The following is a 14,774-nucleotide window of genomic DNA, read 5'->3' as shown; positions in this document are numbered from 1 at the left end:
CGCCTAATCATTTTTGTTGCCCTTCGTTGGACTCTTTCCAATTTATCCACATCCTTCTTGTAGTGTGGGGCCCAAAACTGGACACAGTACTCCAGATGAGGCCTCACCAATGTCGAACAGAGGGGGACGATCATGTCCCTCGATCTGCTCGCTATGCCCCTACTTATACATCCCAAAATGCCATTGGCCTTCTTGGCAACAAGGGCACACTGCTGACTCATATCCAGCTTCTTGTCCACTGTCACCCCTAGGTCCTTTTCCGCAGAACTGCTGCCTAGCCATTCAGTCCCTAGTCTGTAGCTGTGCATTGGGTTCTTCCGTCCTAAGTGCAGGACCCTGCACTTATCCTTATTGAACCTCATCAGATTTCTTTTGGCCCAATCCTACAATTTGTCTAGGTCCCTCTGTATCCTATCCCTGCCCTCCAGCGTATCTACCACTCCTCCCAGTTTAGTATCATCCGCAAATTTGCTGAGAGTGCAATCCACACCATCCTCCAGATCATTTATGAAGATATTGAACAAAACCGGCCCCAGGACCGACCCCTGGGGCACTCCACTTGACACCGGCTGCCAACTAGACATGGAGCCATTGATCACTACCCGTTGAGCCCGACAATCTAGCCAACTTTCTATCCACCTTATAGTGCATTCATCCAGCCCGTACTTTTTTAACTTGCTGACAAGAATACCGTGGGAGACAGTATTCACTTCATCGGATGCATACCGTGGAAACTGCAGTAGACATTATATACACACAGAGACCATGAAACAATACCCCCTCCCACCGCACTGTCCTGCTGGTAATAGCTTATCTAAAGTGATCATTAAGTTGGGCCATTTCCAGCACAAATCCAGGTTTTCTCACCCTCCACCCCCCCCCCCACACACACACAAACTCACTCTCCTGCTGGTAATAGCCCATCCAAAGTGACCACTCTCTTCACAATGTGTATGATAATCAAGGTGGGCCATTTCCTGCACAAATCCAGGTTCTCTCACCCCCCTCCAAAAACCACACACACAAACTCAATCTCCTGCTGGTAATAGCTTATCCAAAGTGACCACTCTCCCTACAATGTGCATGATAATCAAGGTGGGCCATTTCCAGCATAAATCCAGGTTTTCTCACCCCCCTCCCACCCCCATACACACACAAACTCACTCTCCTGCTGGTAATAGCTCATCCAAAGTGACCACTCTCCCTACAATGTGCATGGTAATCAAGATGGGTCATTTCCAGCACAGATCCAGACTTTCTCACTCCTTCCCCCCCCCCCCCCCCCCCGGGAACACACACACACACAAACTCACTCTCCTGCTGGCAATAGCTCATCCAAACTGACCACTCTCCAAGTTTAAATCCAAGTTTAACCAGAACGTCTGGGGGGGCGGGTAGGAAAAAGCAAGAGGAAATAGGCTACCTTGCATAATGACTTAGCCACTCCCAGTCTCTATTTAAGCCTAAATTAATAGTATCCAATTTGCAAATGAATTCCAATTCAGCAGTTTCTCGCTGGAGTCTGGATTTGAAGTTTTTTTGTTGTAAGATAGTGACCTTCATGTCGGTGATTGCGTGACCAGAGAGATTGAAGTGTTCTCCGACTGGTTTATGAATGTTATAATTCTTGACATCTGATTTGTGTCCATTTATTCTTTTACGTAGAGACTGTCCAGTTTGACCAATGTACATGGCAGAGGGGCATTGCTGGCACATGATGGCATATATCACATTGGTGGATGTGCAGGTGAACGAGCTTCTGATAGTGTGGCTGATGTTATTAGGCCCTGTGATGGTGTCCCCTGAATAGATATGTGGGCACAGTTGGCAATGGGCTTTGTTAACCCTTGAGGGCTCAGCCGAGTGCTAGTTCATCATTTAGCAGTAAGGCATTCCCTCGGAAATATCTGACCCTCTTCCACCCTCTGACTTCACCACCTCAACCAAGCTTCACAATCATCATTGCTGTGTACAGCATTATACTGTTTGTTTGAAACTTATAGTGTGTGTGTGTATATATGTAGATATATAAAAAAAAATGTTAAACCCTTTACATATATAGTCTTTTGTCTGGTGAAAAACATTTCTCTGGAACCTAACCCCCCCCTATTTACATTAATTCTTATGGGGAAATTGGATTTGCTTAACATCATTTTGCTTAAAGTTGCATTTTTCAGGAACATAATTACAACGTTAAGTGAGGAGTTACTGTACTAAGAGGGATTTTTTATAGCTAACTGGAAGGCTGGGTGCCCATAAAAGGGAGCTACGCTCCCCCCTTTTCATGTATCACAGAGCTGGACTCTCAAATCCTTAGCATAATACTTGTAGCTTGAGGATTTCCAGAGATCAATCTTCTTGCCACGTCAGCCAACACAAAGAGCAGGAAATTCTGTTCCTGGCAAGACTCAATCACCAACCTCTAGGAGACACTTTCCTCTTTGCATGTACAAAGGGTCTTTTCTATGCATATCCTCCAATTCCATTGCTCTTAAAGGCCATTATCAAGATCAGACAGGACCAAGCCAAAGTCATTCTGATTGCATCATAAGAACAGCCATATTGGGTCAGTCCAAAGATCCATCTAGCCCAGTATCCTGTCTTCCAACAGTGGCCAATGCCAGGTGCCGCAGAGGGATTGAACAGAACAGGTAATCAAGTGATCCATCCCCTGTCACCCATTCCCAGCTTCTGGTAAACAGAGGCTAGAGACACCATCCCTGCCCATTCTAGCTAATAGCCATTGATGGACCTATCCTCCATGAGTTTATCTGGTTCTTTTTTGAACCCTGTTATAGTCTTGGCCTTCACAACATCCTCTGGCAAGGAGTTCCATCAGCTTGACCATGACAAGTTTGGTTTCCTTATCTCATCAAATTTATCTCTCACACTCCATGGCAGCTCCCAATCAAACCTCGAGTGTTGTCTCAGGATGTGGATCAGACACTTCACCCCAATCTGAATGTCCTGCAACCTTGGTTCCTCCATGGGCTCTCAAGATTAGAGATCACATGTTCTTTGGAAGTACAAAAGATATTGTTAAATACCAGAAAGGAATCTACTAGACATACTTTTCAGAAATAGAGAAGTGGTACCATCTTTCTACTGTTTGTTTCCTCAATCTTGGATTACCTACTGGAATTGAAAAATTCAGGCCTTCCTAGTAGTTTCCATCAAGGTTCATTTAGCAGCAATAGCAGCTTTTCATGTGTCAGTAGAAGGTTTTTCAGTATTTGCTCATCCAGCCACAGCGAGATTCCTAAAAGGATTTATCAATCTTTTTCTGCAGATTAGAGCTCCTACATAGCTTTGGGATTTCAGCCTAGTTCTTAACTGTCTCATGAAACAACCCTTTGAGCCACTAACTACAGGCTCGCTGCTACATCTGTCTACAAAGGCTGCTTTCTTAGTGGCCATCGCTTCTGCTCTAAACGTTGGGGTGGGGGTGTCTCTAATGGCAGATGCTCCCTTACCTTTTCCTTGGAGAACAAAGTAATCTTTATGACCTCATCCAAAGTTCTTACCTAACAGGTCTTCTGAATTTCATATCATCCAAACTATTCACCTTTCTTTTTTTTTTCCCTTCAGCCACAGTCTACACAGTCGTCTGCTTTTAATGCACTAAATGTTAAGAGGACACTAGCCTTTTACTTGGATAGAACTAGGCCATTCAGGAGGTCCCCTAGACTCTTTGTTTCTACTGCAAATAGGTCTGAGGGAGCACCTGTCTCCACTCACAGACTTTGTAAGTGGATCTTTGGATGTATTATTGCCTTACGGATTAGCTGAGGTTACACCTCCTCTAAAAGTGACTGCACACTCTACGAGGTCACAGTCTACATCTGTAGCTCTACTCAAAGACATTCTGGTTGCTGAAATCTGCAGGGCTGCAACATGTTCCTTGATGCAAACGTTTTCCAACCACTATGCCCTAAATCATGCTGCAAGATCAGATGGGGTAGTAGGCAACACAGTTCTTTCTTCAGTGATGGACTCTGTTCTTAAACTCCCACCTTCTTAAAGGGTTATTGCTAGGGAGTTGCCTAAATTGGAGTTCCCCCAAGGACACTTCTCGAAGGAGGAGATGTTATTCACCTTGTATAGTAACTGGAGTTCTTCGATATGTGTCCCCGTGGGTGCTCCACTATCCATCCCCCCTTGCTTCGGAGCTGCCTTTGTGATAAAGAAGGAAATGAGAGCAGCTTGGCCACATAGACCTATATAGCGTCGATGCAGGACACAAGGATGTGTAGGACATGTGTGGGCAGAACAGCCACTGCTACCAAAAATCTCCAACCGAAGGTACAGGGACAAATGTGCCTCTAAAGTGGAGCACCACAGAGGCACACACTTCTCAAAGAACTCCAGTTACTGCCCAAGGTGAGTAACCTCTCCTGCTGCATGAGGGATAGGCAGTAGAGAGGCTGCATGGAAGGGAAACCTGAGCCTTCTCAGTGCCCTACAGCACTGCTGTGCAGCAGTTCTCTGCAAGGCAATGCAGCGGTCCTGCTGGGATGGGCAGTGAATCTATAGACTTCACAGATCCACTGATCAGAACACTATTTAGTGGGCACAGAACAAGCAGCAGCTGCTCTTATAACCCAGACATTGCTGTAGTGGCCACATAGTGGCGGCTCTGAAACCTAGCTCCAGGTTAGGGTGACAATTCTTCCCCACCTCCCTGTGTAAAGCCCATTCACTCAAGCTTTGAAAAGGGAGCAAAAATTTAACCCAGACAATTACACACTGGTTTAAACTATTTACAGGTGTATTTGTGTAAACAGTTACAAGAGGTCCCTCATCTCCCATCCTTTGCATGAGCATATGGGGTAAAAGAGTTTTTCTAACACCAACGGATATTTTCTATGTTCTTAATTTTCATTTGTACTTGTATGTGAGTGCACAGTAGCTATTTTACACAGGCAGATTGAAATCAGCATTCCACAAATCCAGTTCACAAACTCTATTCCATGTAAATGCAGTCTATAGAGTAAGCTTGTCCATATACCAGATTTGTCATTTACCTTACTTGTTTGTTCAGTTGGTTATCATTCCCCAGATTAATAGTTCTCCTTTTATTCATTCAGTGGACTACTTAGCATAAGAGAGGGGAGTAGGGGAAAAAGGATTAAAACAGGAGGTATGGAACAGAATACAGTAAAACCTCAGTTATGAATACCAAAGTTACAAACTGACTGGTCAACCACGCACCTCATTTGGAACCGGAAGTATGCAATCGGGTAGCAGGAGAGACAACAACAAAAAAGTAAATACAGTACAGTACTGTAATAAACGTAAACTACTTAAACTTTTTTTTTTAAATAAAAGAAGATTTGACAAAGTAAGGAAACGGTTTCTGTGCTTGTTTCATTTAAATTGAGATGGTTAAACACAGCATTTTTCTTCTGCATAGTAAAGTTTCAAAGCTGTATTAAGTCAAAGAACCACCATAATGTTTTGTTCAGAGTTACGAACATTTCAGATTTACAAACAACCTCCTTTCCTGAGGTGTTCATAACTCTGAGGTTCTACCGTACAGATATCTTCTTGTAGATCCACCTCCCCTCCAAACCTCTTTGTCAAAGGGAAATGAAAGAAACAATTATCCTAAAATTGCTCCCCATGTAGCTAACTGTCTTTTAGCAGTGCTTTGTGACCTTTTAGCCATTTCCTGTTCTCACTTGGTGTAATGTAGGAGATTCTAGCTTAGCAATAGAGCTTTTCACTTTTTCATTTATAGCCTTTCCAGTTATCCGTCAACTGAAAAATACTTTTCATATCTAAAAAATACAATTTTTTTTATTTTACTGCTCTGATCCTCAAACTCACAGATTTTGAAGAATCCTCCTGAGGAGAGGGACTGCCACTTAAAGGCTTCCTGTCTCTCCACTAGTGCCGAGCCAAACCCCCAGCAGCCTTCTAGGAGTTCCCTCAACCAAAGATGTTATTTAACCAGAACCCTGAAGGGGATTTTCAAATGGTGGAGGGGGACACAATGTAACTTACCTAGACTCTGGTGGGATGGAGAATCAGGTGGAACTGGAACCCTAAAGAGAACCCATGGAAGGGTCTCTATAGAGTTGGATGAAATGTGGCACATGCCACAGAGGTGATAGTTCCCTTTCCAGCCTGCCTAAACCCAAATCAGCTTGTACAGGTTCCCCCTCTGAATAAGGAACAGAGTTGGTGGTGTATGGGGAGTATAACATTTTTATTTATTTTTTTATATTCATACACATACACACACATTATATGAGCTGATATAAGCTTTTATTTTCAAAAGTGCTGAGTATGTTCGGTACTTAGCTGTTTTGAAGAACTGGCCCCAATTCTGGGAAATCTGTCCCATAAAGATGAAACCATATTGCTCTTTTTATAAAACTATATTACAGCTATTTCATGCTGACTTTGACTTTTAGATATACCTTTTTTTTTTCCCCTAGTGGATTACATTAGCCTCTTGTTCAACAAAGATAAGACATTAAGCCAGGTATGGTAGTGCAGTAAACCAGGTAAGGTTTGCATTGGTTGATCGTAACTGCAGTACTAATGCAACAGTATTCCCACTGATATCAGTCTATATTTTTTAATTTCCTATTTCTTTGCCATTTTTCTATCTGAACATGTAAAGTCTTGATGTCATAGCTCATTAGTAAAAAGTTGGCACGCTATATCTCCCCTAGTTAGTTTCCTAGCTTTAAAATTGTTTTCCAAATTAATATGCAATAACATTTAGCTCATACTATGACCCTGTTGATACTTCCATTGGGTGACATTGGTGGCCCCAGCACCAATGTGGATCCCATTAAAGTCAGTTAGGCGCCACATGGGCACAAAGGGCTGTCTTCGGGCCTAAAGTTGCAATTGTTTACTTGAGCCGCTTCCTTAATCCTCCAGGAAAATTCTCATTAACTTCTACTTACTTACTAGTTCCCATTTGTCCATATCACAGATCCAACATAGAGGTAGGCTTGGTTCCAGATGGTTGTCAGTTTCTGCCCAAAAGAAGAAATCCAGGACCTGAGTAAGACTAAATCTGGTCTTGCTGAAGGGATTTGTGCGAAGGCTTGTGCAGTTTTGTTAGTTTAATGCTCACAAGCATTCTATTGAAGTCAATGGAGCTGAGCCAGTTTAAACCAGCTGAGGATCTGATCCTCCATTTTGTTCTGAAACCAAGCTTATGATACACTATATAAAAACCCATACAAACTTTCGCCATATTGAGTTCCTAATCCCATATTTCCTTCCTCTTAGGTATCTACCTGTTTCTATAGTAATGATCCATATACAGAATGGTACAGTTGCTTACCCCGTAGATTTCATGGTGGAAAGACACTTTCTAGACGAGTAGTGACATTTCTTGTTGACTATCAGCAGAACACTGGAATAAGTCTTATAAATGTTCAGGTACAGTATGGAACCGCAGGCATAATTTCTGCCTCTTAACACATCTGAACTTTAATTTATAATTTAAATTAAATTGCCCATCCTTCCATGCCATTCTGTTATTCTGTCCAAGACCATGGCTTTTGGATAAAGGATGCCAAACTGTATCGGTGATTATTAGACGAGGGGAACTGAAACTTAGGAGATCTGAGTTCTGTCCCTGACTCTTTCATGGGTTTGCTTTTTGGGCAAGTCACTTCACCTTTCTATGCATTAGTTTCCCCATCTGTAAAATGAGGATAATAAAAATTTATTAATCTACAGTGACATTCTCCCCTGTGCAGAAGTCCAGGGCAAGGCCTGTGTTGGATGGAGGTGGTGAATTGGCTTGGTGTTGGACTTCTGCACAAGGATGAACTTCACCTTAGTGTTTTGCAGGCCCTTTTTGAAATCCTTGCATGGAATGTGCTATAGAAGTGTGAAGTAGTAAAGGTATATTTCTCCTTTATTTCTGTATATAGAATGGGTCCTTCTTTAGGTGTGTTGCACTGAAAAAGGTTATCTGTGCAAATGGCTCTTCATGAGCAACTATATTTTGATGAGGAAAATCTAACATTTTATTGCAGTTTCCAGGGTGTCTTGTAGCACAGCTGGAAACCCAGCTCTCCTGGTTCCTAGTACTCTGCTTTATTCACAACCACTTTTCCCCCTCTTCAGAACTTAAGTTTTAATCTTTTCTAAATGCACAAAAGCCTTTCCCTTCAATTACAAGAAATTAGGGAATGTTTCTTTTTGACCAGTCAATGAAAAGCAAAAATTTGTGCGCAGTTACACAATAATGTGCAGGTTTTCCTCTCTAAATTCTGTGTATTACTGTGTATGACATAAATTTATAACTATTTAAATGTGCTATACATTCTTTCTCTTATGATATTCTGTATGCTAGTGTTTTAATGACTGTGCAAAAATTGTACATGTCTATAGTTAATATTTTTTTCTCTTTAGAATAAAGCAGTGGTCTCAGTGTACAAGATAACAGACCACAAATTGAACAGGCAAACAAAATTTCCAGTATTTTGGTTTCCAGACCCTACGTTTTTGCCTTTTGGAATGTTTTTTCATCCAGGAAGTCACTTTCTCTATGTTTATGGAAGCCAGGTGTGTATTTATGGGAATATATATGGAAGTGAAGTATAATTTTAGTGGTGATTTTTAGGAATGAAAGATCCAGTTCTGTTCCCCTTGAGGAAATTTTGTAAAACTCCTATCGACTGCAGCAGAAGCAAGATCAAAATGAGAAACTGTCATGCATTTTCTAGCTGTGGGAAGAAATAACTTTTCTCACAGGGCCTCATTCTGCAGCCCTTGCTACCACTGAACAGTGTCTGTGAATGGTCTCATTTAAATCACGTGTGACTTTGTGGAGTGAGGTACTGCTCATCTTAAGTAAGGATAGGCCTTTAATTGGGGCGGGAGGGAGGAAATACTCAAGTAGTGAGTTATAGTTAATTATGAACAAATTTTAGTTACAGGGAAACCTTGTAATGCCAGATAGGGGTTATTTTCTAAAAACATCAAGTTGTAGATATTGAGACAGCTTGGTATTTCTGTAATACTTATGTATGCATGCAATAAAATGTATTGCATTTTTATAACTGTGAGGCTGGGGTGTTTACTTTGATTATTTCCAGCAAACGTTAATTTGAAAAAGATTCTGTCTCTATAATACTCTATGAACAAGCTTCAGAGGAACAGCCGTGTTAGTCTGTATTCGCAAAAAGAAAAGGAGTACTTGTGGCACCTTAGAGACTAACCAATTTATTTGAGCATGAGCTTTCGTGAGCTACAGCTCACTTCATCAGATGTATACCGTGGAAACTGCAGCAGACTTTATATACACACAGAGAATATGAAACAATACCTCCTCCCACCCCACTGTCCTGCTGGTAATAGCTTATCTAAAGTGATCAACAGGTGAGCCATTTCCAGCACAAAGCCAGGTTTTCTCACCCTCCACCCCCCCACACAAATTCACTCTCCTGCTGGTGCTAGCCCATCCAAAGTGGCAACTCTTTACATAATCAAGTCGGGCTATTTCCTGCATAGATCCAGGTTTTCTCACATCCCCCCCACCCCCATACACACACAAACTCACTCTCCTGCTGGTAATAGCTCATCTAAACTGACCACTCTCCAAGTTTAAATCCAAGTTAAACCAGAACATCTGGGGGGGGGGGGGGGGTAGGAAAAAACAAGAGGAAACAGGCTACCTTGCATAATGACTTAGCCACTCCCAGTCTCTATTTAAGCCTAAATTAATAGTATCCAATTTGCAAATGAATTCCAATTCAGCAGTTTCTCGCTGGAGTCTGGATTTGAAGTTTTTTTGTTTTAAGATAGCGACCTTCATGTCTGTGATTGCGTGACCAGAGAGATTGAAGTGTTCTCCGACTGGTTTATGAATGTTATAATTCTTGACATCTGATTTGTGTCCATTTATTCTTTTACGTAGAGACTGTCCAGTTTGACCAATGTACATGGCAGAGGGGCATTGCTGGCACATGATGGCATATATCACATTGGTGGATGTGCAGGTGAACGAGCCTCTGATAGTGTGGCTGATGTTATTAGGCCCTGTGATGGTGTCCCCTGAATAGATATGTGGGCACAATTGGCAACGGGCTTTGTTGCAAGGATAAGTTCCTGGGTTAGTGGTTCTGTTGTGTGGTATGTGGTTGTTGGTGAGTATTTGCTTCAGGTTGCGGGGCTGTCTGTAGGCAAGGACTGGCCTGTCTCCCAAGACTTGTGAGAGTGTTGGGTCATCCTTTAGGATAGGTTGTAGATCCTTAATAATGCGTTGGAGGGGTTTTAGTTGGGGGCTGAAGGTGACCGCTAGTGGCGTTCTGTTATTTTCTTTGTTAGGCCTGTCCTGTAGTAGGTAACTTCTGGGAACTCTTCTGGCTCTAAGCTGTGAATGCAGATAGCAGTTTAACAGTCACAATTGTTTCTTTTCCATAGGTCTGGTTTTCTGAGGATGGAGGCAACACTTTTATGTTGTTAATCACTCTGGAGAATGAAATAGTTATAAAAACAAATACTTGTGTTTATAGTCACTCAATTGCATTTGTGACAGACAAGGGAAGCATCTTCTTTGCTAAGGCAGGTGAGGAATTCAGAATTAGTTCTGCAGTGGTCAGGAACTGACCCAGGGCAGCTGCTTTGCTAACCATGCTCCAGAAAAAACAATTAAAGCTATTTTTTTGTTACATTATTTTACGGTACATTGGCTGATGGGATTCAAGAAATCTTTTAAACTGCTACAAAAAATAATGTATTCAATTCATATCTTCTGTTAAGTTTTGAATGAACTGTCATTTGGTTGGAAAACTTGTGTTACTAACATTAACATACACATCTAAAACTGCAAAGCAGATAATCTGATTGGGCTGAGCATCAATAATGGTATGCTCTACACTATGATAGAAGTCAGTGGGAGTTTTGTCATTGACTTAACTCATTGCAGGACTGAGCCTTGGGGCTTTGAGCCTGCAATGAGTATGTATGCATGGATCCCTTGACCCAGGCAGAGCCTCTTTGACGATAATGGACACAAGGGCCTATCCCAGTGCTCAGTGCAGGATCAGGACCTTAAATAGTATGTGCCTTAGGAGATAATCATTCAATTACATTTGTTTGTGATTTTGCTCTAAACAGTTTTTATTTATTAACTTACCATAAGCTTGTTTCTTCAAAGATTTTTGAAACCAGAGGCTTCATCCTGAGCCATCACAGCTCCCTCAGAAGCCAGCAGCACCCTTCAGCCCTATTGCAATAAACCTAAACTCACTACGCTACCAAGTTTTGCTTGTGCAGGTAACCTATTTTCAACTTGTTGTCCTATGTTCTTTCTCTGTAGGTTTAGAAAGATATACCAAGCTTACGACATCAGCACACAATGTTTTCAATTTGTACTACGACCACTTGGGGTCTTTAAATATAATTTCTCTGAATGAATCAGTCTCTGATAGTCTGGAAATAAGACTGCTTGATGTTATCACTCTAATGCAGGTTAGTTGTATAACCAAATTATCAAACTGTTGTAGAATACTTTTAAAACCACTCCTCCTTCCCAGTGCACAAAGTTCAAGGAAACTGGGTTTCATGTGAGGAGGTGGATGGACAACTGCAAGGATGCTGTGCAGCGCCTGTTTGGGTATTTCTAGTCCGCAACCTGGAATAAGTCACAGACCTTTCTTACTTTTACGCTGAGCACAACTGAGTGTGGATCTAGTAGTCCATCTCTCCATTCCATCTCAAACAGCATCGTCTGACCATCCTGTGGGATCAGCACAAGTTTGCACAGGCATTTCCCTACCAGCAGATGGTGCAATGCTGTGCTTGAATAGAGCAGAGGGCTTTGAGTGTGCCCTTCACACACAAGTGGATTTCACCTTAAATGGAAGAGAGCTGAATCACCCAGTGCTGCTCACACATAGAGCAGGTGCTGGTAAATTGCATTTCTTTCTATATAGTATCTTTCACGCAAATTATTTCTCAATGCTTTGCAGAATTTGAGTTTAAATAGTAACATTTTACTTAAGTGAGCAGAGCAATTCCCATGCATATGGTGAGACAGAATAATGTACTGAATAATACCAAAAGAAGAGAAGGTATGAAGGTAAGAACTATGAGGAAATGAGCTTTCTTTCACAGTAATAGAGAGAAGTACATGATGCGGGAATAAGAAGCAGGAGGTTGAGTGGAGTTTAGTCACTCATAAGTAAAATCTGATCAGTCTATGGGCCTAAGCGACATGGCTAACCTAAAAAAATAATCACATTTCAATTATAAATATTGCAGGAAATGTGACCCTGGTCCATAGGTGCTAATAATGATGCAGTAAGAATTTGGCATAATACCTATTAAATCAAATGGGCAACAAGTAATTGTCCAATAATATAGTCTTTGTACTTACTGGGTTTTTTTCTTACTATTTAAAAACAATCAGTGAACTCAAAAGAAATACCTTTGTTGCCATTTAAAAACATTTGCAGACAGTTATACATCTCAGATGCTGCAGTTTTCCCTTTACTTAGCAAAGGAAATGACTGCTGTACCTCAAATACCACTCTCTTAAGCTTGGTTACTGTTGCCTTTTTAATGGGGTAGTATCTATTTTTAGAAAGTCCTGTAGGTGTTAGAAAATATTTGTAACATTTTATGTGGGGAGAAAAAACAGATTTTAAATGTGCTTATTTTACTAATTTGTCTTTAATCGGTTTTCAAGGCATCAGCACAATTTTCTATTTTACATTGTTTAGGCAAAGAATAAAAAGAAAAAGGATAATCACCAACATTTTCCCTTCATTCTAGGAGGATGACATAGGTTTTGATGGCCCATTGTCTCCACAATACATCACTGAACAGCAAATGGTATTTTTTGAACATATCCCATTGAATGGAAAATCAAGAAATATTCGAAAGTCAAGATTTTCTGATCTGCACAAAGGCAAAGTGTTACAATATTGGTAAATAGATTAACTCTTGATATATTATTAGTATCAAAGAGCATTCAATATTTTCATGTTTTAATCATTTAAAAGGGCATTGCTAAATACTTTTTTTCATAGTTTGTATTTTATTAAAATGTTTTAAATATCATTTTAGGAACGTGTAAACATTAGGCAAAGAGTTGCCCTCAATCATACTTTGCAAACCTACTGGCTTTAATAGGGTTACCTGGGTATAACCAAGGGCAGATTTTAGCTGAATATAGATTTTTCTGTCAATTTTTACTTTTTCCATTCTGCAAAGGATGGGTCCAGTCTTGGTGTACTGCAAGCAAAGCTTGCACTGAAGTCTAATAGATGCTCAGTGGCCTTTGGAAAGCCTTTCTTTGCCAGATGGCTAACAGCAAACATTGGAAATTTGACCCACTTGCCCTCTGATTGTCCAATGAAGCAACGATGGCAGCAAACAGTCTAGGTAAAATAGCAGAGTCATGAAGGAAGTGGTGTTTACTAGGAGACGAGTAAGTCCAGTGGGAGTTCAATGGTAGTTTTATTTGATTTAGGACTGTAGTATCTAGCCCTTACATTTGTGTGTGTGTGTGTCTTAATGGAGCTTGGATTTATTGCAGCTTTTTATTTACTTCCTTCTTGTGTACACTAACATCATGTGTTAAATCAGCCCAACACTGGTGTGAAGAGTTTTTAGAGATAGTTGAGACCACATAAAGCTTCATTTTGGTCTAGTTCCTGTATTTCTTCTGGTTATTTTTGGTTTTAAATTTTGTAAATGAATGTAATGCTCATGAAAATGTCCTAATACTGCTCTGCCAGTTTACATCAGTTCTGCTTCTTCAGCCCAGTGCCTCATTTCCACAGCAGCAGACAGTCATAACCTAATTCTGTGTTGACTTTGTGTTGTATATAAATGTCTACTAGAGCATTCAATATCATTAGAGACAGTTTCTCTGTCTAATGAGCTAAATCTTACCTTCTGATTGCTGTGTGAAGTACATTGTGGCAGTACTAATGAACAGGCACCCACCTGACACAAACCGCCACCAGTACAACTCTTTGCTTGTCTCAGCAGACAGGCAAAGGGCTGCATAGGTAAAGAAACAAATCAACTGTGTCAATCAGCAGTTATATTTTAAATATGCTTTGAGCTCTGCAGCAAACCAAGCTTCCCCACTCTACCCTTGCCAGCAGTCACCTGTCTTTCTTCAGAAATAACAGTAGAAATCATCAGTACAGCCTCTTTCACTCTTCTCTCCCTTTGCATCTGGATTGATTTTTTTCAGCTGCAGCTTTCTGATGCACCAAGAATTTACTTCAAGCTTTGTCTACATTATGGAATTGTTGCAAAAAAATTCCTACCATTTCTAAGACCAGTTCAGCTGCAGTAGTGCTGGGGCCACGGGGAACCTTAGTGTAGATGTTTCTCTGGCTCTGGCAGCATTTTTAGCACCATGTGTGTTAAACCAACATGGTGATTGAAAACGGATACCATGGTAAGAGAGCCTCTGCACTAAGTCCTCCAGAGGCAGGAACCGAGTAGAAGAGGAACAGAGTGGCAGTGACTTTTGTAGTCCATGGGCTGGAATATCAACTTCAGAGGGGTTGCACTGGAGCTCCACAGCCTGCCTGCAGGTTAGGAAGTGAATTCTATCTCTGCAACTCGCACCCAACATTGTACACAGTCCAACTGTTCTGGCTTTGTGCTGGAAACAGACATGGGTAATTTCTACTCGAATAGACCTGACTAGCACCCCAGTTCATGAAAGCATATCCATTCAGGAATGGTGGTTAAACATATGCTTAACTGTCTAAACTTATGCTTAAATCCTATTGAAGTCAATTCGATTTATGTATGTGCTTAAG

The 14,774-nt window shown here is 41.1% G+C and overlaps 1 protein-coding gene across 1 annotated transcript in view; it reads left to right on the top strand.

Moving 5' to 3' along the window:
* The window catches only part of CATSPERB (catsper channel auxiliary subunit beta), a 102,935-nt gene that overhangs the window by 34,289 nt on the left and 53,872 nt on the right, over positions 1–14,774 (top strand). Inside the window, exons 11-16 of the mRNA XM_048852691.1 lie at positions 6,444–6,490; positions 7,255–7,407; positions 8,392–8,544; positions 10,405–10,549; positions 11,303–11,454; positions 12,760–12,914. Of these exons, the coding sequence (XP_048708648.1) occupies positions 6,444–6,490; positions 7,255–7,407; positions 8,392–8,544; positions 10,405–10,549; positions 11,303–11,454; positions 12,760–12,914 (805 nt within the window). The remainder of the gene's footprint in view (positions 1–6,443; positions 6,491–7,254; positions 7,408–8,391; positions 8,545–10,404; positions 10,550–11,302; positions 11,455–12,759; positions 12,915–14,774) is intronic.

Source organism: Caretta caretta, chromosome 6 (genome assembly GCF_965140235.1).
Source record: "Caretta caretta isolate rCarCar2 chromosome 6, rCarCar1.hap1, whole genome shotgun sequence".
Classification (NCBI taxonomy): Eukaryota; Metazoa; Chordata; order Testudines; family Cheloniidae; genus Caretta; species Caretta caretta.
Note: the sequence above shows the minus strand (reverse complement) of the source record. Positions and strands in the feature narration are given on the sequence as shown.